The 26,000-nt window shown below is 46.9% G+C and overlaps 2 protein-coding genes across 7 annotated transcripts in view; one reads left to right on the forward strand and one right to left on the reverse strand.

The window, feature by feature from the left end:
• COPS5 (COP9 signalosome subunit 5) overlaps positions 1-3,108 on the reverse strand; it is a 38,889-nt gene extending 35,781 nt beyond the window's left edge. Inside the window, exon 1 of the mRNA XM_082257288.1 lies at positions 2,924-3,108. Within this exon, the coding sequence (XP_082113414.1) occupies positions 2,924-3,063 (140 nt within the window). The 5' untranslated portion in view covers positions 3,064-3,108. The remainder of the gene's footprint in view (positions 1-2,923) is intronic.
• A 3,477-nt stretch (positions 3,109-6,585) lies between these two features.
• Positions 6,586-26,000, forward strand: part of CSPP1 (centrosome and spindle pole associated protein 1) — a 178,052-nt gene continuing 158,637 nt past the window's right edge. For all 6 annotated transcript variants that reach the window (XM_082258429.1, XM_082258430.1, XM_082258431.1 and 3 more), the window contains exon 1: positions 6,586-6,669. The gene's annotated coding sequence lies outside the window, so the exon portion shown is untranslated. The remainder of the gene's footprint in view (positions 6,670-26,000) is intronic.

Raw genomic sequence — 26,000 nt, forward strand, 5'->3', positions numbered from 1 at the left:
CTGCACAGCTCAGTGTACAGGACATACAGGCAGGCAATGGATTTTGAATGCAGGAGTGACATAGGATTGGTTTACTAATACTAGAGAGTGCAAAATCTGGAGCAGCTGCGCATGGCAGCCAATCAGTTTCTAACGTCAGCTTGTTTAACCACTAGCGGACCGCCATCGTACATAAGCTATGGCAGGGTGGCCGCTCTTCTCCAGATCTCGTACCTAGTGCGTGATCTGAAACTTCTGGGTCTGGGGTGCGTGCACCCACCGGCACCCCGCTCTCATTGTGATTCTACATAGCTGGACCCCAGCAGAGGGTACCACAGACTCAATGTCCGCCGGCACCCACCGATTACACAGGACACAGACAGAATGACAAACTGCCTATGCAAGTAAACAAGGCAGATTGCTCTGTCAGAAGGGAAGGCACAGATTCTGTGTTTTTGCTAAGCAGGAACACAGGACCTCCGCCTTCCCATAGTCAAAACACCTTCCCCACAGTGAGTAAGCATAACCTGGGCACACAGTTAACACTTTGATCACCCCTGATGTTAACCCCTTCCATGCCAGTATCATTAGGACAGTGCATATTTTTTTTAGCAATGATCACTGTATATTAGTGTCACTGGTCCCCAAAAAGTGTCAGTTCGCCATTATTAGTAAAATAAATAAATAAAAATTATCCCATAGATTGTAGACGCTATCACTTTGACGCAAACCAATCAATATATATTAACCCAAAAAAAAAAAAAATGTAGCAGAACACATATTGGTCTAAATTGATGAAGAAATTAGATTTTTTTAAAAATTTTGTTGGATGTGTTTTATAGCAGAAAGTAAAAAATATTGTTTTTTTCAAAATTCTCAGTCTTTTTTTTGTTTTTAGCGTAAAAATAAAAAATTAAAAACGCAGAGGTAATCAAATACCACCAAAAGAAAGCTCTATTTGAGGGGAAAAAAAAAGGACAACAATTTTTGTTGGGGGTACAGCGTCGCACAACTGTCAGTTAAAGCAGCCCTCAAATTTTCCACTCGCCTGCTCGCATTTTGCGAGTGGAAAATTATGTAGGGTGAGCTCCGGTCAGGGGAAGAGAGGAGAGGAAAGCCAGCCAGCCGAAAGATTGGATAATGTCTGAACGGCGGATCATCCCACTGTAACAGCTTTAATTGTAATTGCCGGGCGCTCGGTGACACACACAGTCCCGCCTCCTGGTTGGTTGGCCAGGTGTTCTGTCTATCAAAGAAGCCAGGCTAGGAGACGGGACTGTGTGTGTCACCGAGCGCCCGGCAATTACAATTAAAGCTGTTACAGTGGGATGATCCGCCGCTCTGACATTATCCGGCCAGCAGTGGCATACCGATGGAGGGGGATCAAGCCGGTACTCGCGCCGATCATCTCATGTTGCGCTGCTCCCTTGGTCTGTGCTGCGCTGCTCGCAGGGGCTGGAAGCAGGTGAGTGTCTAAGGATTTAGCAGCCTCCCTGTGTGACTGGATAGGAGGAGCGGTGGGGCGGCTGCGTATAGAGGAATTGATCTTTCCATATTACTGCTGCAGCTGTTGGATGCCTGATTCTCCTCTCTGCAGGAGGAATATGGAAAGATCAATTCCTCTATATGCAGCCGCCCCACCGCTCATCCAACTTCTTTTTTTCTTTTTCTTGCCCCCCAGTGCTGTACAGCCCCCCCCCCCCCTCTCCAGCCCCTTAGTGCTCTTCAGCCCTCCCAGTGCTCTTCAGCCCCCCCCTTTCAGCCCACCTAACGCTCTTCAGCCCCCCTCTCTAGCCCCCCAGTGCTCTTCAGCCCCCCCTCTAGCCCACCTAATGCTCTTAAGCCCCCCCTCCAGCCCCCCAGTGCTCTTAAGCCCCCCTTCAGCCCCCCCCCAGTGCTCTTCAGCCCCCCCGTGCTCATCAGCCCCCCCTCCAGCCCCTTATTGCTCTTCAGTCCCCCCCCTCCAGCCCCCCAGTGCTCTTCAGCCCCCCGCCCTCCAGACCCTTGATGGGCACTGAAAACATTGTTATTAATATTTATTTTTGTAACTTCTGCATTAATGCAAAAACATTTAACAATGTAATTTTATGAGATAATTTAGGAGGGCGTGTTTAGGGGCAGAATTAGGGGCGGGGCAGGATAGGAGTTGGGTGGGGCAACTGGTGGCGAGTAACCCTTAAGGCCTGGCTAGTAGCTCAGGACTTTAAATTTTGAGCCCTGAGTTAAAGCAACGCAATGCCGTATAGCAAAGAAATGCCTGGTCATGAAAGGGGGGGGGGGTAAACCTTCCGTAGGTCAAGTGGTTAAATAAGCTTTGACAAAAAGCCCTCACTCACATTGGAGGCGGGTTTGAAGTCGTGCGATTTCAATCCTGCATTTCATTGCGAGCTCGGGGGCGATTTGAAAGACATCTGTGCAGGTTCATGCATAGATTTCTATTGAAATCGCCCCCGAAATCGCCAAAAGTAGTGCAGGAACTTCTTTTGGAATTCGGTCGCACTGATCCGGACGGTGCCATTGCTGGCAATAGACTGCGATGTGGAATGTGATATCGCCCCGATGTGAACGGGGGTAAAACCTGGACGCTGGCTACCATGCACAGCTACACCAGACTTTGCACTCTCTAGTTTTAGTAAATCCACCCACTATGTCTCTTCTACAATAATCTCCTGCCTGTCTGACATTTTTCCATACATAAAGTTCCACTATACTTACCAACACACAGATTTGTGGGCCCCCCTCCCCCAGCTCTGATGAGAATGTGTCTGAGTAGGATGACCCCCCCCCCCCCCCCCTCATTATCACTGTGCTGGTCATGTCAGTGCCAGGCAGGGGTGACACCGCTTACATGTCAGCTGCTTTTAGTTGTCACCCAGTGCAGTGTTCTGCTAGTACTGCCTGCCCAGCCACCCCTTCCCCCTCTCTCCAGGAAGCCTCCACTCACTCCTTCGTCCAAGGCTTGGCGGCCAGGATCTCCTGCTGCTGTTTCTTGTCATATTTGTAGATCTCGTCGATGCTCTGCACCTCCTGCATGTTATTAGAGAGCTCCCAGGTCTTCTGGGCCACACTGTTCCCCGCCGCCATCTTCCCGGAGTCGCAGCACCACAGTGACAACCGCTGCCCGTACTGCGCATGCGTCCGTGGTGATTCCTTCTTCCAGCAGACTCCACACACTCACTGCAGCGGAGGGGGGAGGGAACTCCTGTAACCCATAATCCAAACATATAATATTGGTAATAATACATTGACTACATCAACGCTTAGGCTATGCGATGAAGTCTTATGACCAAATGTAAAACAGTATATAAAGCGGAGGGGTTATGATTAATCCTGTGGTATATGTCCCCTATTTTATAAAATAGTACACTCCACTGTTCGGCAAGACCTGAAGGACTACAGCTGGTGTAGGAATGGCGCCACCTAGTGGCAAATTATCAGATGACACTTCCAAACCTAAAGCCATGTTTTGAAAAATTGTAATACATGCACCAACAACAGTAAATAAAGAATATGTTTTTTTGTTAATGTATTTATTTATTTACATTTTTAGTCCTGCAGGGCATTGCAACCAAGATTACTGTGTTATGGGCACAATAAACATTGCTTACCCCAGCCTGTGGTCTGTACAGGTTGTAAAGATGCAGGAATAAAGCGGATATGCTGTTTTATGTTCCATCCTATATATGAATGTAACATGATACAATGTCAGAAAGGTGAAAGATGAACTTCAGGATATGCACATAGAATTGTTTGTTCAAATCTTTTCTGTTGTAATAAAGAAAAACTAAACCCATTGACTTAACAGTTACATTCAAGACATTCTGGGAATAATAACTGCCACAATTGCTTGTGCTCACAACCAAACTGTTAAACCACTAAAGGGGAACTAAATCATCCTATCATTTTCAGCCATGGAAGCTGCCATCTCAGCCTCTGTTTGATCTGCAACTGCCATGGTGCTGCACATTGGACCAGTTATGACACCAGCTACTTGATGATTTGTCAGTGTGGTTGAAAGCACAAGTAAATGTGACAGTTAGAATTCCTGGCATACCAGTAACTGTTTTTTTGAAACTGTTAAATCAGTAGGTTTAGTTCCGCTTTAAATGGCTGGCATCATAACTGATCACATGTGCAGCACCATGGCCACTGCACATCAAAAAGAAGCTACATGGCATCTTCCATGGCTGTAAAAAAATAGGGGGGCTTAGCTCTGCTTTAAACAATAATTTGGAAGGAAAGGTCTTTCAATCCATTATACATGTTCTTGATCATATAAATTGTTCATATATAGCCTTCATCATGAGACTGATTTGAATAAACCACACAACATGGAATAACTTCATGTACAAAAAATGGGGATTATTTTTCACATGATGCCATTATACAATATACAAACATTTCTGGTCCTGATTGTTCTCAATGGTGATCCTCCTCCATTATGACCCCTCCATACTTACAGGATGCTAGCCTCCGAATATTTGTGGACCTATCAGTAACTTTACATGTCTATAAAACTATGGGAATTCTTCAAAATGACTGTATGTAAACACACCATAACCTGTCAAGGCATGGACTCTGCTAGACCTCTGAAAGTGTGGCTGTGGCACCAAGCCATCATTAGGTCCTGTTTGGATGTTACATTTTGAAAGAAGCAGGATGCCAGCAGTAGGAAGGTGGTGGAGGCCATGTTGGTACACCCCACACTGCTCAGCACTAAACCTTTAGGCTTTCAGAATTAAACTTCCAAACAGCATCACAGATGTCAATATACTATCATTATTTATATACACTCACTTCATTGCTAAAATTACTCTGAAATTTAAGACCTAGCAGGGTGTAGTAAGATGTCCGCTGCCGCCTTCTGACTGCAGGCGTTCTGTCTGATTAGCAAACCTGCTAGCGGTGGAACGCATGCGCAGCTGATGAAGCGTCACTTCCATTAGCTTAACTGACGGCTTTGCTCATCTGACAGAACACCATTGAAAGCGCCATTGAAAGCCAGTCACACTCACATGTTATGAGAATTAAATGTGGGTAAAAACACATCCGATTCCCATATACACTATATTCTCAAAAGTATTGGGACGCCTGCCTTTACACACACATGAACTTTAATGGCATCCCAGTCTTAGTCCGTAGGGTTCAATATTGAGTTGGCCCACCCTTTGCAGCTATAACAGCTTCATCTCTTCTGGGAAGGCTGTCCACAAGGTTTAGGAGTGTGTCTGTGGGAATGTTTGAACATTCTTCCAGAAGCGTATTTGTGAGGTCAGGCACTGATGTTGGATGAGAAGGTCTGCTCTAATTCATCCCACAGGTGTTCCATTGTTTGAGGTCAGGACTCTGTGCAGGCCGGTCAAGTTCCTCCACCCCAAAACTCCCTCATCCGTGTCTTTATGAACTTTGCTTTGTGCACTGGTATGCAGTCATGTTGGAATAGGAAGGGGCTATCCCCAAACTGTTCCTACAAAGTTGGGAGCATGAAATTGTCCAAAATGTCTTGGTATGCTGACGCCTTAAGAGTTCCCTTCACTGGAAGGGTCCAAGCCCAACCCCAACCCCTAAAAAGCAACCCCACACCATAATCCTTCCTCCACCAAATGATTTGGACCAGTGCAGAAAGCAAGGTCCATAAAGACATGGATGAGCGAGTTTGGGGTTGAGGAACTTGACTGGCCTGCACAGAATCCTGGCCTAAACCCAACAGAACACCTTTGGGATGAATTAGAGTGGAGACTGCAAGCCGGTTTTCTCATCCAACATCAGTGCCTGACCTCACAAATGTGCTTCTAAAAGAATGGTCAAACATTCCCATAGACACACTCCTAAACCTTGTGGACAGCCTTCCCAGAAGAGTTGAAGCTGTTATAGCTGCAAAGGGTGGGCCAACTCAATATTGAACCCATCCCAGTCCTAGTACTGGGATGCCATTAAAGTTCATGCGCGTGTAAAGGCGGGCGCCCCAATACTTGTGACAATATAATGTATGTGAACCCAGCCTAATATGTCCAATATCATAGGGATTATTATATGAGATTATTGTTTCTATCTTTGTACCTGGATATTTGTTTCATAGGTGTGCGCAGCCTATGGCATTAGGGTGTGCACCCCAAAGCTCTAACACATATGTGTGTGTATGTGTATATATACTGACAGTGTCCTTAGGCAGAGATTGGTGTCAGTAGGGCAGTAGATGGTGACTGTAGTTTTTTAATACATTTTTTTAAATTATTTTTTAGTTTTATTTATTTTTATTATTTTTTTTTACAATATTTTTAGGGTCTAAACAGGCTGAATCAGTGCCACATAGGAGGATTAGGATGTGCCCAGGCACACCTGGCACACCCTGTGCGCATGCCTATGATTTGTTTTTTTATAACTTTTGTACCAAAAAAAACAAAAATTTATGTTTATGAATGTTTTCTTGATGTAACTCTACCGAGATAGTCCATTCTTCATGTGGGGACACAGTGGGGGTTCCTCCTCCAGAGGATGTATGAGGGCTCTCTGATCATCTCCTAGAATTGTACCCAGCAGGAGATATGGTTGTATTGTCTCCTCCTATAGCTAGAGGGCACTGTGACTCTCTTTTGGGCAGAGAATCAGCTGGAAGCTGAGGGCGGAGCTTGTTACCACAGAGACGCACAGCTAACGGCTATACATAGAGAGCGGACGGCGGAGAGTGAGGTATGAGGGTGATGATTGTAGAATATATGGAGGGGTGGATACGGTATATGAGGGAGGCGGGCTGTGTGTACCGGGGGGGTCACAGTGCAGTGTATAGGCTGTGTGTACCGGGGGTCACAGTGCAGTGTATAGGCTGTGTGTACCGGGGGTCACAGTGCAGTGTATAGGCTGTGTGTACCGGGGGTCACAGTGCAGTGTATAGGCTGTGTGTACCGGGGGAGGGGGTCACAGTGCAGTGTATAGGCTGTGTGTACCGGGGGAGGGGGTCACAGTGCAGTGTATAGGCTGTGTGTACCGGGGGTCACAGTGCAGTGTATAGGCTGTGTGTACCGGGGGGGTCACAGTGCAGTGTATAGACTCCTGTCAGTGTTTATGGTCCATACGGCGGCCGTATATCCGGGCTCATACACCTCAGTGGGCGCCGTGTCTCCTGTCTGGTTTATATAAAGTAGAATTCAAGGCAAAGCATTGTTTTTTGATGTTGGATAGAATACAGGAGGGTTGTGACCCCTGGCAGGTATTTTGCCATCTGTGTCCCCTCGTTGTGTTCTTTAACCCTTTGCTGCCCGCCTAGTCTAGGTTCCCACCTGTGCGGCCCGTGGTTTGCGCGGTCACGAGGACCCATTCCTTTAAATGGGCTGCCATTCCTCACCGCAGGAAAGAAGTCCCTGCACTTTTTTTTTAATTCGCAGTCTGCATTGGAACTGAGGTTGCCAGCGCAGGTGCGATTTCCCCTGCAGGCGGCGTGCCATCAAGATTATTGACACCCAACCGCGGGTCACGCGTTTCGCTGTGTGGGTGGTTGCAGCTGGAGGAATTTGTGCGACCCCCGCAGTGGCACCACTCACACAGGTGACAACCTAGCCGTGCCATTCATTAATTCACCAGAGCAGACCCCCTTCTTCCATTGCCCCGTGGTCCAGTTCTGATAATCACGTGTCCTAGGTAGGTGCTGTGTATATGGCTCAGCACGGGCACCCTGACCCGTCTGCCGCTACGCAGCCACAATACACCACAACCTGCGATGCACTGCATGATCTGACACCTTTCTATGGGGATCTCCTCTACTCAGCCCAGCATTGTACCCACAAACTGCTGATCTTCGCAGCAATGCTTTACAGCACGTGTCAAACACAAGGCCCACAGCCCGAATGCGCCCCCCCCAGGCCATTTCCTGTGACCCTCGCACCTCTCCTGCAGCTGCGGTACCCCCATTGTCTCTGCCCACACCTTGTCTCAGTATTCGGCAGCCGAGAGGACAGAAGTTCTTTGCCAGAACCCTCACTTCTCTGTGCAGCTGCAGAAAAGCTAATCTTTGCCCACCCCCAGCAGTCCACTGCAGAGAGGAGGACAGAACTCTTCCTACAGATCCTGCACATCTCTGTGCAGCCACAACGGCACCTTGCCCCTGCTTTCCCTGTTCTCAGCATTTAACAGACTCTGGAAGCTGACTCCAGCCCTGCTCTGGTCCTCCTTCAGACTCTGCACTTTCTTCTTCCCAGATCCACCCGCATCTTCTGGCAGCAGCACAAGGTAAGAGGGTGAATTGTGATGTAATGAAGGGTAAGTGACTCTTGACTTCTGATGGTGGGGGGGTGCTCTGGACATCTAATCTTACAGATATAATGGGCCCTTTGAGGGCAACCATAATGCTAATGCGGCCACGATGAAATTGAGTTTGACCCCCCTGCTTTATAGGCGCCTAACAAAAAAAAATGCACTCCTTTTTTTTTTTTTTTTTTGTTTTACCAGCAACAAAATGTGCATTTATTATTTTCTTCTTGAAGCGGAGCTCCACCCCGAAGGGAAAGTTCCGCTTTAGGCATCCCTCCCCTACCACATTTGGCATGTCGTTTTTGTTTTTTGGCGGGGGGAGGGGGTACCTAGTTTTGACAAGTATCCACTCCCACTTCTGCTCAGACTGCCTAGGCGATCCGAGTGGAAGTTCTCCTTTCCCCCTCCCTCCCTGCAGTCTTCTGGGACATGTCACAGATCCCAGAAGACTGCCGGACGCTTCAGGAGGTGCAGCACGACTCGCACCCGGCTATGAAGCCTCAAGCTGTCACAGCCAGGTGCCCACATTTGAAATGCTGACTCCGGGGAGAGGAGAGGGAGATAAGTGAGGGTTCAAGTGACCACATTGCTGGATCGTGGGACAGGTGAGTGCGAGTTTATTAAAAGTCAGCCGCTTCAATTTTTGATTTAATAAACAAACACAAAAATGAATGGAGCTCAGCTTTAAAGCGGTAGTATACTCAAAAAAAACAAAAAAAAACCAAAAAAAAAAAAACCCTGCAAGACAAAGGCATAATGAGCTAGTATGCATTGCATACTAGCTCATTATGAAAAACTTACCTTAGAACAAAGCCCCGACACGGACCCCGGACACCACTGTGGGAGCGGGCATTATCCCTCGGCGTCTCTTCCGGGTTCAGCGGCTCCGCCACTGTGAGTGGCCGGAGCCGCGATGACGTCATCCCGCAAATGCGTGCGGGGATTAACTTCCCGGCAAGGAACTCTGAAGGTCCGCCGGACCTTCAGAGCGCATGGTGCACGGTTTAGGAGATATTAATTGTACCTACAGGTAAGCCTTATTATAGGCTTACCTGTAGGTAAAAGTCACAAAAATCGGTATACTACCGCTTTAAAGTGTTACTAAACCCACAACAGTAAAATCAGTCTGTATATGCAGTAAAGCATGCTTGTCATACTCACTGTGGAACCCAAGGGGTTAATCCTTTACCTTGTGTAAAAAGGCTGTTTGATCCTGTCCCCTCTGATCCTCCCTTTTTCCAGTGTCTCAAACTCATCTCTGGATATTGTTGAGGCCAGGGGACACGCTGCACATGCTCAGTTTGGTGTGTATTGCTAGAGATTTTTTTTCTTTTCTTGGGTGAGTGCATGTGATCAGCACAGGGCCAATCAGCACTCTCCAGACGGGGTCAGGGGTCCTGCAGCCTCATAGGAAAGTCAGAGGAGAGTGAAAACTCTTCCTTCAAGCTTTAACCAGACACTGACAGAAGTCACAAGACTGCTGTATACCGCTGATGTGAAAAGGTATTACTCAGTTTATATTTACTAAAACTATTGCATATTCATGTTCTGTGGGAGACCAGATATAGTGAATGCAGGGTCCTGGGTTTAGTAACACTTTAAAGGTGAACTTATCCTTTTAACCGCTTCCGGACCACCCTCCACACTTATATTGCAGCAGGGTGCCCCCCGCTGTGACAAATCACGTATATGTACGTGATTTGGTATTTCCAGGTAGGGGGCATACATGCTCCCGCCACCGCAGCTGTCATTCGCTACATCAAAAGCCAGTCAGTGGGTCCCGGCCAATGATCTATGGACGGAAACCGCTGAGAAGGTAAGTGAACGACAGAAGAGAGCCCTGTGTAGGTAAACAACTGATCAGGACTGATCAATTTTCAAATATACAGTGCTCAGCATAAATGAGTACACCCCAATAGATTTGTCAGAAAACCTTTCCTTTCCTATCAGAACTAACATTTTCTATGGGACACTATTCTACAAAATACTCTCATAAATGTGGGCCATTGATTGCAACCAAGATTTGTTAATTTGCACACACAAAAAAGTATTTCTCTTTCGTTCATTGACGGATACAGCTCCTGATCTTCCTCACCATTGGGTTATACTGCCCCCTACAGGAGTAGGACACTAGGCAGAAAAAAAGTCTGGCTATGCCTATGGGCAGTCCCAGGGGGTATACTCCTTCCCTCTGCTATAGGTACTGCCTAGTCAGGAGTAAAGACCTAGTTCCTTGCTGGGGATTTCTGGTCCTGGCAATTTTTTCTTTTTAGATAGATTTTTATTTCTCCTGCTTTTTTCTGTGAGATCTGCAATCAACTGCCGGACTGGGCTGGGATAATCTAGATCCAGTGGTCACCCCAGTCTGGCCAGCGAGGATTCATTCCGGTTGAAGAGACCCCAGCCTTTAAGGACTTGGCTGACAGGAAGGCAGAGGCGGTGGGGACTGTGGCCCGCAATTTGTGCACCATGGCTGGTTCGGCACTGAGGCTGATTTTCACCATTGCCCTGGTGTTGCTGGCCGAGTGGGCTAAACTTTTACGCTGTGACCTGAAGGGGGAGTAGCTCCCCCCCTGCTTTTGCTGAGCTGGCGGACCAGCTGGTCCAGGGGCTGCAGTTTATCTGTGATGCCTCTTTGGATGCGGTTCCCCTAGTGGCTCGGCTCTCTGTTTTGGCAGTGGTCCTTCAGCGTGTCTTTTGGCTCAAATGCTGGTTTGCGGACCAGACTTCTGAAAAGGCCTTGACTGATCTTCCTTTCAAGGAGATCACCTGTTTGGTGCTACCCTGGATGACATCATTACAGGTCTCACAGGGTGGAAGAGTACCTTTCTTCCGCAGGCTTCTAAGGGCAAGGACCCTCATTGTAGTCGTGGGCCCTCCTTCCCGGCTCATGAGAAGTTGTTTTCGTTCCTCCGGGTCAACTGACGAGGGATCGGAGCCCTTCGGGGCCTCCTCTGGAGGATCCAAGCAAACTTAGTCTGACAAGTCAAGTGCGGGTTTCTCCAGACCCACAGGCAAGGCCTTGGGCCTGGGTTAACAAGGTTATTCGGTCCAGCTACAAGATAAAGTTTTGTTCTTACCCTCCGGTTAGGTTCTTGCTTCCAACGTGCGACTCTCCCTTGTCTGCTTACAGGCTCTTTTTTGGGGTGGTGCACAACCTTTTACTTAACAGGAGTGGGTCCCGGTTCCGACTTCAGAATATTTTCAGGGATTTTTCTCAAACCTGTTTATAGTCCCCAGGAAGGAAGGCAAGGTACGTCCAATTCTGGACCTCAAGGCACTGAACTGCTTTGTGTGGGTGCAGAAGTTCAGAATGGAGTCCGTTCACACGGTGGTGGCTTCCCTGCATCAGGGGGATTTTCTTGTCTCCATCGACATCAAGAAAACTTACATTCATATTCCAATATGTGTCGGTCTTCAGCGCTTCCTCCGCTTTGAGGATAATTATCAGTTTGTGGCGTTACCCTTTGGTCTCGCCTATGATCCTCCGGTCTTTATGAAAGTGTTGTCCCCGGTGCCAGCATTGTTATGCCAATGGGGGATCGCGGTAATGGGCTACTTGGACGTCCGCCTTCTGCGAGCTGAGTCTCCTACTGCTCTGGTGGAGAATCTTGAAACCAGCATACGAGCTTGAGGGAGTTTGGCTGTATTCTGAATTTTCAGAAGTCTGCTCTATCACAAAGCTAGACGGTCTGACTCTGGCTTTAGCCAGAGTGCTCCTTTCTGTGGGGCAAATTTCAGAAACTACAGGCTGCAATTGGTCTCCTGCTGTCCAGCAGATGGTCATCCCTCCGGACTTGTATGTGGGTGCTGGGACTGATAGTGTCTAATTTTGAGGCGGTTTCCTTTTGCACAGTTCCATACAAGGTCCCTGCAAGGGAGATTCTGGCAAATAGGGACAAGAATCTGCAGTCTCTGGACAATCAGACCTGGCTGAGACAGGAAATGAAAAGAGTCCCTGATATGGTGGCTTTTTGCTTCGGCTGGGCAAATACTTCCTCCCCTTGTGTTGGACAGGGGTCGCCACGGATGCCAGCCTGTCCGGTTGGGGAGGCGGAGTCGGCAAATATTCTACTCAGGAGATCTGGACACTAGAAGAGTACAGACTACTGATCAATGTCTTGGAACTCAGAGCGATCAGACTTTGCCTGGAACATTGGACGGATCGTATTCAGGGATGTCCAGTGCGTGTTCAATCGGACAATGCCATGGGGTGACTGGGGGGGGGGACAAGAAGTGTCCTGTCAGCTCTGGAGGTAGCCAGCATTTTAATGTAGGCAGAATGGTTCTTTCCAGCCCTTTTCACCGTACACATTCCCAGGGTGGAAAACTGGCAGGCGGATTACCTCAGTCGGTAGGCGTTGGACCAAGGGGAGTGGTCCCTTCATCTGGAGGTGTTTCATCAGTTGTGTCTCCGATGGGGCATCCCCGAGGTGGTACTATTGGCTTTGTGGTTCACCAGAAAGGTGTAGAAGTTTGTGGCTCGGTCACAAGATCGTCTGGTGGACACCACAGCTGGCGCTGGTGGCCCCGTGGGGTCAGTATGGTCTGATTTATGCCTTCCCTCCTCTCAAACTTCATCCAAGATTTCTATGCAGGATCGAGGCAGAAGGGATTCCGGTCATCTTAGTGGACCCGGTCTGGCCTCGCCAAGCTTGGTACGCCAATCTGGTGCAGCTGGTCGCCAACGTTCCTTTGAAGCTTCCTCTCAGGGAGGATCTGCTGTCCCAAGGACCAATCTTCCATCTTGTTTTACAGTCGTTGGCTTGGCTGTTGAACGCCAGGTGCAGATGGATAGATTTGTCTGAGTCTGTGTTTCCAGTGCTGTTAAAAGCTAGGAAACCTACTTCTAGGAAGATCTACCATTGTACGTGGAAGACGTACATTGCGTGGTGTGAGTCTCTTGAGGTTCATCCTCGCTCTTGTTCGGTGGCTCAGATCTTGACCTTCCTTCAGTGGGGGGTTGAGCAGAAACTGACCTTGAGTACTATCAAGGGTCAGGTGTAGGCCTTGGCCACATACTCCCTGGTGCGTACTTTTCTCCAGGAAGTTAGGCACTTGATACCTCCAGAAGCCTCTTTTTGAGAATCTTCAGGAGATTCCCCTGCTGACGCTGTCCCAGAAGTTGACCTTTTTGGCGTGCAGTGTTGGAATTTGATGGCATTATCCTGTCATTCACCTTACTGGTGGTTCACAGTGGTTAGGTGGTTCTTTGGCCCTGCCGGTCGTTCCTTTATCCGGTTGTCTCTGATTTTCATTTGAATGAAGATATTGTGTTGCGTTCCCTGTGTCCCAGGCAAACACATCCCAAGGAAATTGCTTTGCATGCCTTGCATGTGGACCGAGCAAATAGGGTGTACTTGGCGGCTAGGAAGTCAGACTCATTATTTGTGCTCACGGTTGGGCCTCGGAATGAGTTGTCCGTTTCCTTCTCGACCATTTCCAGATGGAAAAGACAGCTGGTGATTCAGGTCCATTCCATCTGGGGTCAGGTTCCTACTTTTCCTGACAAGGTGCATTCTACTCTGGAACTCAGTCCCTCCTGGGCCTTCCATCATCAGGCGTCAGTGACGCAGGTTTGCAAGGCAGTCTCCTGGTCATCAGTGCACACTTTCACAAAGTTCTATAAAGTGGATGTGTTGGCATCTGTGGATGTTTCCTTTGGCCGCAAGGTTTTGCATGCAGGCTGCTGTTTAGAGGACCTGGTCCTCTTTTTGAGGGTGTATTGTTTTTTTCAGGTGAGCCCCAGTTATTTTGGTTGAGCTCCTGTTTACCTGGTTGGCTATAGTTAGCCTTGGGAGTTTCTTTTCCACTGTTCCCATTCCTCAAGTTTAACACTGCTTTGGGACGTCCCAATGGTTATGATTGTCCATCAGTCCATCCAGTGTCCATCAATGAACAAAAGAGAAAATGGGATTTTTGACTTACCGTAAAATCCATTTCTCTGATGTTCATTGACGGACACAGCACCCACCCCTCTGTGGAGTTGTAATTTTTCTGACACTGTTTGTAACAAAACTGAGTACCTATAGCAGAGTATACCCCCTGGGAATGCCCATAGGCATAGCCAGTCTTTTTTTTCTGCCTAGTGTCCTACTCCTGTAGGGGGCAGTATAACCAAATGGTTAAAAAAATCAGGAGCTGTGTCCGTCAATGAACATCAAAGAGATGGATTTTACGGTAAGTCAAAAATTCAATTTTTTCTTTAAATTCATTCATATTGCAAAAATAAATACACCCCAGTGAACGTCTTAGGAGCAAAGCTAAATTTTAGACAACAAAAACCTAATTAACAAGAAGTCAACTACAGGTGAGTCTATTTATTCATTAACAGGTGTCCAGAAGACAGTTGATTATAAAAGGGCGTTACTTAACAAAGAAACCCGCTTCCTATTTCATGCAGTCAGCAATGGCACCACATGGAAGGGAAATGTCACAAGGCCTGAGGAAGAAAATCATTTCTTTACACAAGAAAGGTAAAGGCTACTAGAAGATTAGCATGGCTTTACTTATCAGTCAGAATACCGTAACAAAAGTGATAAACAAATTTAACAAAGATGGAACTGCAACCATCTCACAGAGATGTCCAGGCCATGCATGGAAGTTACACTCGACAGGAGCGTCTTCTGATGAAAAGGGTTGAAGAAAATCCCCATGCAAGTTCACTGCAGTTAGCTAAAGAAGTAGAAAGCCAAACTGGGGGTGATTGTTTCCTGTGACACAATACGGCGTGTGCTGCAGAGGAATGGTATGCATGGTTGTTGTACAGAAAGGAAGCCTCTCCTAAAGCCCATGCACAAAAAAGCCAGCCTAGAATTTCCTAGAATTTGCCAGGGCCCATGCTGAAAAAGAAGACTACGGGACTCTACTCTGGAGTGATGAGATCAAGATAAATGTTTTTGGAACTGATGGCTATAAAACTTTATGGCGTCGCAAAGGTGATGAGTACAAAGAAAAATGTATGGTGCCTACTGTGAAACATGGTGGTGGCAGTGCCTGTGGAGCTGCATGAGTGCTTCTGGTGTCGGGGAGCTGCATTTCATAGATGGTATCATGAATTCACAGATGTTCTGCTCTGTATTGAAAGAGAAGATGCTAGCATCACTCCGTGCCCTTGGTCGTTGTGCTCTTTTACAACATGACAATGATCCAAAACACACATCTAAGGCCACTGTTACATTTCTGAAAAAGAACAGGGTGAAATTGATTTAGTGGCCAAGTATGACTCCTTATCTGAACCCAATCGATCATCTATGGCGAATTCTGAAGAGAAAAGTTGAGCATCACTCTCTATCCAGCATCCAGGCTCTAGGAGGTCGTTCTTGAAGAATGGAAAAAGATAGATGTTGCCAACTTGTTTATTCCATGCCTAGAAGACTCAGTACTGTCTTTACAAATAATGGAGGTTATACACAATACTAGATTCAGTAGTTTTTGTTGTGGGGTTTATTCATTTTTGCACCAACAAATTTGTGTAAAACTGAAGATTTTGTAATCTAAGTTATATTATTAACCTTACTTTTATGTAATGAGGTGAACAAATGTTCTATAAAACTCCAGTTTTGTCACATTTTTGGAAATTGTTCTGTGTTCATTGAGATATTGATTCAAATCTTACTTTTCAAAAGGGGTGTATTCATTTCTGCTGAGCACTGTATATATCATAGTTTGTGGACTCTGTATCTTACACACAGACTAAATAATATACACTGATTTTGGGTATACATTTTGGCCTAAATTTTATTTGAAAAAAATTTATTTCAAAATTTTATAAGAATTATATTTATTTAATTTTTTTCATTTATATAGCAATGTTTTTTCATTTATATAGCAATGTTGCAAGAAATATATAATGAAACTCAGGGAATGGAATTTCTTTGACTGCTTTGCAGGAAACAAGCTTTTATTCATTTGCTAGTGAAGGTACCCGGCCCGATTCAGGCCCGCTTGCAAAGTCCCCAAAATAGGCGTGTACATCACTTATATATCCACAGTTTCGTCACAAGTGCATATACAAAAGTAAAAAAAAATTAAACCTTTCTTTCAGCTTAGCAAGACATGCATCTTGGATATATCACAGGTAACTATAGACCGGTCAGCCTTACATCAATAGTCTGCAAGATTTAGGAGGGGATGTTAAGAGACTATATACAGGAAGGCCTGTGGATGTGGTGTATCTGGACTTTGCAAAGGCAGTTTACACAGTTCCCCACAAAGGCATACTGTACAAACTAAGGTACATAGGTATGGACCATAGGGTGAGTACCTGGATAGAGAACTGGCTCCAGGGGCGAGTCCTCATACACACTGGATGTTATAAAAACAGCAGTAGCTTTGTAGTGAGTTTTTTTAGCGTTTTGTAGCTTTTTTTGCATTAGCGTTTTTCAGCATTTTTTGGCGTTTTTAACTAAAAATCACCTCTGTTCTATTTAGTAACTCCGACTTTCCCACAATGCAATGCTTGCCAGAATTGCATCACATGGGTGTTCACACCCATGCGATAAGATTTAGGTGCGGGGAAAAAAGGGTCCTACAACATTTTGGTGCAAATGTGGACCCTTTTTTTCCCTGTATCAAAATCGCATTGCATGGGTTTGAACACCCATGGCATGTGATTCTGTCAAGCTCTCTGCAATTTGCCATCTGTTTCGGGGTGTCGTTCATGGAACATTAAGCCCCCGTTCATATCGGGCAGATTTGACATGCGATTTGACATGTTAAATTGCATGCCAAATCAGAGCCTATTGTAGGCAAAGAATTGGTGCAACCCTAACTTTGCGGCCCTGCACCTATTCCCAAAAATAGTTTCTGCACTACTTTTGGCGACTTCAGGGCAATTTCAATAGACATCTGCGCATGAACCCGTACAGATATCTGTAAAATCACCCCCAAAGTTGCACTGACATGCGAGTTTAAAATTGTGCGCATTCAGCTGAATGATTTCAAATCCGCCCTCATTGTGAACCGGTGCCGTTGACGGCAATTTGCTCCGATTTGACAAGCGAGTCGACATGACAAATTGCATGCCAAATCAGCACAATGTCAACAGGGTTTCATGTTCCATGAACGATACCCCAAAACAGATTGCAAAATGCAGTGCGCTTGCCAGAATCGCATCGCATAGGTGTTCACACCCATGCAATGCGATTAGATGTGTAGAAAAAAGGGTCCTGCAACATTTTGATGCAAATGTGATGCAATTTGAGCCATACAAAATATATGGCTCAAATTGCATTGCACAGACATCACATGTGATGTGCACAGGAGCTGGCCATAGACTATTAAACCTGTTAAACTGGCTGAGATTCAAACCATGTATGGGCAGGCTAAATGTACCCAAGCTGATCGATCAACTTTGGTACAACTTGTCGGATTTTTACATGCAAATACTGCCTGCAGCTATTATAGCTACAAGCAGTAACCACTGTGTTCTCCTGGCGGCAATGGCTCGGCCATCCCCGCCCCCCACCCTCATCGGGAGAACAAAATGGCTCCGGAGTGGGATTCCCCCCAACAACACGAACTGTGTTGATGGGGGAAATCAGTGATTCGCAGGAAAGCAAATTGCTTTGTCTATGGTCAGCTTTAATATGTGTAATTAAGTTTTCGATTGCAATGAGCCATGGCAAGGGCATGGGCAAGGGTGTTTAGCATCACAATGTTTACTATTTTTTTTAACTTAAGGTGGTATTAAACCCAAAAAATGCAATGTATTGCAGCTCACCACTCACCAGTCATTAGATGTGGTGGCTGCATTTGTTTTCTTTTTTAGGCTTTTTCCCTCTGTTTTCACCTGGTGATCTCGCGTAACACACCTCCGTTTTTTAGAGTGCCCCCACTCTGGATGAAGGCGCAAAGGGGTTGATGTGGACAGCAGCATTGTCAGTCTGGAGGGAGGGGAGTGTTATGCCTCGTACACACGCAACGATTATCGGCCGACCGATTGTCCGACTTTTGTCCAGAGTGGTGTTTTGTTAGTTGGAATGTGCCTAGACTGCACACGAATTTTCTCGGCCAACAAAATTCTACTTCAGAAGTGATGTCATGTGTTGGTTTGTTTTCTTTGTGTTTTTTCTTCACTGAGCATGCCCAGACTTGCTCATCAGATTTATCCCTGTCGAATTCTGTACTGACTGCACGAAAATCGGCCGTTGTGTTGACGGCCAACAAAAATTTTATAGCCTGCACACCAGATTTTTTTCGGCCGAAAAGTTGGAGTCGGTTGTCGGAAGCATCATACTAACAAGCCGAAAAATCGGCAGATCGGACGTTGGCTGAAAATTCCCTGCCAATTTTCGACGCGTGTGTTCGGGGCTTTAGAGGGACTGGCAGATTTAGATATAGTAACAAATTGAAGCCAAACTTCAGCTAAGATGTTATAAGCAGTTACAGAAAGCAGTTTTTTTAAAAATTTTAAGTCAATAAAAAAATAAAAGCTAATAATTGTAAGCATCCCTGTCAGTGGTATCTGGCTTGTTTCAACCCTCTAACTGCTACATCTGCAAGAGAGCTTTGTGTTTTGAAAAACAGACTTATTGGCTGGATCACCAGATGAAAATTTGAAGTGTAGAAAGTAATAGGTTCATGTCCCCGTGTAGCAGAGCTTATGCGATGCCATAAAATGCCATGTCTGTATTTTACCGCAGCTCACTGCACCACACCTTTGGGCTGCATTGCATTATAAACAGCGCACATGAAAAATAATTGTTCTCTTTGTGTCCCAGTGTGACTGGCATTTATGCAGTGCAGAAAAACAGCAGTCAGAGAAGCTTCATACTGCCTCGCTGGGCTTTGGCATCAGCGCAGTGTATCCTGGGTTTTGGTGCAGGTTAGCTGTGCTTTGTCATTGACTTCTGTTATGTCAGTGTCAATGTACAATGACTTCTATTATGTCTTTCTAAAAGCACACCAAAAATAAAATTAAGCTTTAGGCCTCATGCACACTGGAAATTATCAAAGCGCCAGTAGAAAGCTGTAGCTGTATAAGGAGTTTTTCAACTTTTTTCCAGTAGCGTTTTTTTAGCTTTTTTTTTTAGCTGTAGCATCCTTTAGCTTTTTTAAACAAAATTATATTCCCACAAAAGCTTATGGCTCAGAAACTTTGATAAATGCCAAATAGCCAAGTTTTTTTTTTTTAGCGTTTTTCAGCTTTTATCAAAGTTAGATCATTTTTACAGCTGAAAAACTCCTCTCAAATCCCACTAGTTCTGTTTTTTTTTTCCATCCAGAAAACGCTCCGGCCAAAAACTGCTGCTAACAGCCTATGTGTGCATGGACACATAGGATAACATGCTGGGGAGTTTACTGGCTGCAGAAAAAAACGTCTGACGCCAAAAACTGCAGCTGTAAAAATGTCCTTCTGAAGAAGCCATTGTTGGCGAAACATGTAGAGGAAAATATCAGTGTAGCCTTTTTGGAAGAAGAGAAACATCAATCATCTCTGATGTATATGTAAAGTGAAACTGTATACTACTCTTATTATAATTTTAAATGTACAGTATATTCAGTAAAGAAAATATTTTAAGGAATTGTATCGTTTCAGCGCCATTAAAATCCCATGTCTGTTCTTGTTAGTGTACATTCATATATGTGCCACTGAAGTATGGGGTTTTGTTTTTTTCCCTTATGGCGCCTTTGCACTGAGAACCGAGCGGTTCTAACAGCTGCCCGAGCAGAGAGTTGCTGACTGTCAGCTGACCCTCAAAAGTTGCAAGAAAATCAAAACCCAATGTTTTACATGCAATAGTGGTGCAACAGTGGGTCCAAATTTGCAGAGGGACAACAAGTCGCATCCAAGTCGCACCCATCCAAAATGACACGACTTTGGAGTCGTACAAGTGTGAATGGAGCCTTGGTGAGTCAGGCAGGCCATACATGGTTCATTTTCTTTTGTTCAACCAGTTATCCACATATATACATACATCCAGGTATAAGAGGTGGATGGAAGAATTCCTATTATATTTTGACAGCAGGGAGGCTTCACATTGTCCGAATACACTCATCAGCACAATGCCTGCTATAGCCTGCGGCAACGATTGAACGAAAAATGTCCAACTGGCTGGTTGTACAGAAGTCGATTGAGAGACTGAATTATGTACAACCAGCCTGTCCATAGATGTATAGAAATTTGGCAGGTTCCTGCTGAACCAGACGAGTTTCGGTCTATCTATGGCCGGCTTTAGTGACACAGAGCTAGCATGCTTGATGGAAGGTCAGACTTTTCAAACTTGACTGGCATCATGGTAAGTTGTTTTCTAGGTAGTAAAATTTGGATATGAATGACAGCTCACAAATTGGCTCAAGCCTCCTATGTCATTACAGGACTCTTTTGTGGGAAGCTAGTTAATTTCAGTGGAGCTCCTTAAAGCATAACCACGTTTCATGCAAAAGAGTTGACCCTCATGTGGCTCACCATCCTAGTATATTAACAACCAGGTTAAAATGTGGTAGACATTTTACATATCCTAGATCATGATTGCATGATTTTGTGAGGCTGTGCTCCATACAGTTTACACACTGCTTTTCTCTGAATGCTTGAATGAACTGTGCAGACCTGTTCTTACAGTGCCTTGAAAACATATTCATACCCCTTGAAATTGTCCACATTTCATGTATTTCTCTTTCGTTCGTTGACGGACACAGTTTCTCAATTATTCAGAACCATAGAGTTATATTGCCCCCTACAGGAGTATGACATGAGGCAGAGAAAAGACTTGGTTATGCCTGTGGGCAGTCCGGGGTGGTTTACTCTCTCCTCTTTGCTATAGGGTTTCAGTTTTATTCTGCCTAGTCTGGAAGGAAGGGCTTAGTTCCCTACTGGGATCTCTGGTCGTGGCAATTTTTTCCTTTTTTAAATGGCTTTTTTTCTCCTGTTTTTTTCCTGCGAGATGTACAGTCAACTGCTGGACTGGGCGACGGCCTGGATAGTCTAGATCCAGTGAACACCCCAGTCTGGCCAGCGAGTGCGCCCAGACCAAAGCTCCATGCTAGGTCGGTCTTGACGTAGCCCCACTCCTACTGGGAGTCGCAGCATTGCTCCTGGCCGACAGTCCCTCATTTAGAAGGTGAGGAGGTTCTGTCTGGAGTGGTGCCGTCTGGTTCCTGGCTTTCCCCCCTCTCCCCTGGAGGGTTTTGGGGTGGATGTGGGCCCCTCCCCGTGAGGGTTGGACCTGTGGGTTCCCCTCAGAATCCCCCCGCCCCCCCTGGTTGTTGGGGGTCCCAGTTGGCCATCTGGTATCCCTCCTCCCCCCCATATGGGGTAGCGTGGTGGGTTGAGATAGTGACTGGGGCCGGTGTGCTGCACTGTACTGGTGGGGGTGCCCTCGTGGCTGGGTTTCTCGGCTGGGGGGTCACTGGCTGTTTCTGGGGTCCTGTGCTCGGTCCCCCCTCTCCTGGCTGGGTAAATTCCATGGCTCCAGGGATCCCTCCTGGGTCCCTGGGAGCCTCGTGGGGCCGCGTGTGGTGGCCATTTTGTTGTAGCCTATGTCTTTCTATGTTTGTGTAGTCCAGAGGCCATTTTTCATTGGTCCAGCGTGCTAATGAAGCGGCGGCCATGCCAAGGGAGCTTCTGGGGCACCTCCTTTCCCCTGGGGTTGACTCCTGGGTTTTTCCTTCCCCCTTGGACGCTGCAAGTGGAGCAGTATTTCCTGGTGCAGACCTGTGCTACTCTGGTGGGATGGTGAGTCTGATGGGGTCCCTCCCTCTCTCTGGTGCAGTGTGTGGGGTGCCCTGCTTGCTGGTAAACCAGTGGTGCTACCGGCGGTGGGGGTGGCCCATAGCAGTGCTTGACACTTTGCGGGGGTCCCCCTCATTACTTATGAAGTCTTAGGAGCACATTTCCCCACCTCACCCCCTCTAAGAGGCTGCGGATCCCTAGGGTTCTCAGCCCTCCATGGTAGCACTGATGGCGGTCCTGGAGTCCTTTCTTCTCGGGTGGAGGTGGCCTTTAGGGGTCGAACTAGTAAAAAGCATCCCCTGCCTTCCCCTTCCTCATCTATCGTCTCAGATCCTTAATCTGACTCAGCCACTGCGGACGTGGCCCACCCTACGGGGTCTGTGACCATGCTCCCTGATTATCACAGGGAGCTGCTCATGAGAAGTTGCTAGTTGAAGCACTGATTGGGTTTGTGTGGGAAACTTTAAGAATGAAGGATGCAGCTAGGACTGCAGTGGAGGTGCCGGTCCCCTTTGGCATCCACATGCTGTCTCGCACGGCAAATGTGTTTGCTTATCCCTCCTGTTTTGACAAATTTGTCTCTAAACAGTGGCAGCATCCAAAACGTCCCTTTGTGGTTCCTACATGCTTTTGTGGTGCCATACCCCTTTGAGGAGTCTCTCCTCAAGCCGTGGACTGTTCCACTAGTGGTGGACCCCTCTGCCTCCAGGTTGAAAATTTCACTAGAGGAATCTCTGGCTTTTAAAGATCTGGCTGACAGGAAGGCAGAGTCTGTGGCCCGCAATATTTTCACTTTTAACCTAGAGGGTGAGCAGATTCCCCCTGCTTTTTTGCAGACCAGTTGGCTGCAGTTTGTCTGCGATGCCTCTTCAGATACGGCTCCCCTGATTTCCAAGCTATCTGTTTCGGCAGTGGTGCTTAGGTCTGTATTGTGGCTTAAGTGTTGGACTGCGGTCCAGACTTCTAAAAAAGCGCTGACTTTTTACCCTTCCAAGGCGATCGCCTGTTTGGGGCTACCCTGGATGACATCATTAAGAGTCTCACTAGGGATAAGTGTACCTTCTTCCACAGTCTGGGAAGGGAAAAGAACCTCGTCGCAGGCGTGGCCTGTCTTTCTCAGCCTTCAGGGTCCACTGACAAGGGTTCAAAGGTTTAAACCTTTCAAGTCGTCCTTTGGGAGGTTTCAAGCGGCCCTGGTCTGGCAAGCCGAGAGCGGGATTCTCTAGACCCGCAGACAATGCTCCTTCGGCATGAAGGTGTGCATGCACCAATGCCTGGGGTGTGGGGGACGTCTTCGCTGGTTTCTGGGTCTGTGGACCTCCTTGGTAAACGACAAGGTGGTCCACGAAGTGATATTGTCTGGTTACAAGATAGAGTTTTGTTCTTGCCGTCCGGAAGGGTTCTTCCCTTCTAATGTGCATCTGTTCCCAAACCAATTGTAAGCTCTCTTTGGGGCAGTGCAAGACCTGCTGCTTCAGGGTGTGATTGTCCCGGTTCCCGAACGGTTTCAGGATTTTTATTTAAACCTGTTCATGGTCCCAAAGAAGGAGGGCAAGGTACATCTGCTTCTGGACTTCAAGGCCCTGAACTGCCTTGTGCGGGGTCAGAATGGAGTCTGTTCGCTTGGTGGTAGCATCCCTACATCAGGGGGATTTTCTTGTCTCTATCAACAGTAAGAATGCTTACCTGCACATTCCAATTAGTACACAACCTTAGCGCTTTCTCCTTGCTGTAGGAGAAGAACATTATCCGGTCGAGGCATTACCCTTTGAACTCGCCTCCATTCCTCAGGTCTTCACAAAAGTGTTGGCCCCCCTTCTGGCATTGCTACGTCAGCGGGGGATGGCGGTACTGGGCTATCTGGATGACCTCTTGTGAGCGGAGTCCTCTACTGCCTGCAAGGACGACGTGGAGATCACTATACAGACCCTGAAGGAGTTTGGTTGGCTTCTTAATTTTCAGAAGTCTGCTCTGATTCCATCCAGAAAATTGGATTATCTGGGTCTGACCCTGGATTCAGCCCTAACCAGAATGTTCCTTCCTTTGGACAAACTCCAGAAGTTGCATGCTGCGATTCATCTCCTGTTGTCAAGAAGAAGGTCCTCCCTTCGGACTTGCATGCAGGTGCTGGGCCACAGCGGTGGCTTATGTCAATCACCAGAGTGGAACTAAGAGTGTGTTGACAGCCCTGGAAGTAGCCGGCTTTCTTGAGTGGGCAGAACGCTACCTTCCGGCCCTCTCTGCTGTACACAACCAGAAATGGAAAACTGACAGGGGGACTGTCTCAGTCGGCAGGCGTTGGTTGAGGGGTCCCTTCATCCGGACGTGTTTCATCAGATATGTCTCCTGTGGGACTCCCCCCGAGGTGGATCTGTTGGCGTCCCAGAGGTGCCGAGGTTTGTGGCTAGGTCACAGGATCCTCTGGTGGTCCTGTGGGGCCAGTATCATCCTGATCTATGCCTTTCCTCCTCTCAAGCTTCTACCAAGGCTTTTGCGCAGCATCGAGGCAGAGGGGATTCCTGGAATTTTAGTAGCCCTGGATTGCCCTCGTTCATCCTGGTACGCCGACCTGGTGCAGCTGGTCGTCGATGTCGCTTGGAGACTGCCTCTTAGGGAGGATCTACTCCTGCTCTTAGAGCCGATCTTCCATCCTGCTTTACAGTCGTTGGCTGATGGCCTGGCTGTTGAAAGGCAAGTGCCGAAGGATAAAGGTTTGCCTGGGATGGTGATTCTGATTCTGACACTGCTGAAGGCTAGGAAGTCTACCCTAGGAGGATCTACCATCGTACGTGGAAAGCGTACATTTTGTGGTGAGAGTCGCTTGGAGTTTACCCTCGTTTTTTTTGTTGGCTCGGATTCCTATTTTCTTCAACGTGGTGTTGGCCTGAAGTACCATCAAGGGCCAGCTTGATGATCTTCTTTCAGCAACCCCTGGTCATGCCCTCCCTGGTGCATATTTTTATTCAAGGGGTTCAACATCTGACTCCTCCGGTGCGGTCTCCTACAGCCTTGAGATCTGAACTTGGTGCTTTAAGTTCTCTAGAAGCCTCCCTTTGAGAATATTCAGATTTCTCTGCTTTTGCTGTCCGAGAAGGTGGCCTTTTTGGTGGCTCACTCCTTCTTGCAGGGTGTCGAAGCCGGCGGCATTATATTGTCGTACCCTGTATGGTGGTCCACAAAGATAAGGTGGTTCTTCGCCCACATCCGTAGTTCCTTCCTAAGGTGTTCTCTGATTTCCATTTGACTGAAGACATTGTGTTGCCTTCCCTGTGTCCCAGGCCTAAACATCCTAAGGAATTTGCTTTGCATGCCTTGGATGTGATTTGGGTAATTTTTATTTTTATTTTTTTGCAGCCACTGAGTCTTTTCGGAGGTCTGACCCAATAATTGTGATCACGGATTGGCCAAGAAAAGGGCTGTCCACTTCTTCTGCGACCTTTTCCAGATGCATCAGACAGACGGTGACTCAAGCCTATTCTATCGGGTCAGATTCCTCCTTTCCCTGTAATGGCACACTCTACTCGGGCGCTAAGTGCTTCTTGGGTCTTTTTGTCATCAGGCGTCAATGACGCAGGTTTGCAGGCAGCCACTTGGTCGTTGGTGCACACTTTCACAAAATTCTACAAGGGGGATGTGTTGGCATCTGCGGATGCTTCCTTTGGCCGCAAAGTTTTGCTGGCTGCTGTTTAGAGGGTCTGTTCCCTCTTTCGGGGTGTATTGTTCAGGTTGGGCTCCATTTGTTATTTGTTGAGCTCCTGTTTACCTGGTTGGCGATTGTATTTAGCCTTGGGATTTTTTTGTTGTCCCATCCCTCGTTTGGCACTGCTTGGGGAGGTCCCTTTTTGGTTCTGAATAAAATGTGTCCATTTATTGAACGAAAGAGGACACAGCACTCACCCTTCTATGGAGTTGTAATACTTCTGACACTTCTTGTTACTAAACTGAAGACCTAAAGCAGAGGGGGGGAATATACCCTCTGGGACTGCCCATAGGAGTAGCCAAGTCTTTTTTCTGCCTAGTGTCCTACACCTGTAAGGGCAATAAACCCTATGGTTCTGAATAATAGAGAAGGCTGTGTCCTTCAATGAAATCAGACTAATAG

This window comes from Pelophylax lessonae, assembly GCF_965119305.1.
Source record: "Pelophylax lessonae genome assembly, chromosome: 5".
Taxonomy (NCBI): Eukaryota; Metazoa; Chordata; class Amphibia; order Anura; family Ranidae; genus Pelophylax; species Pelophylax lessonae.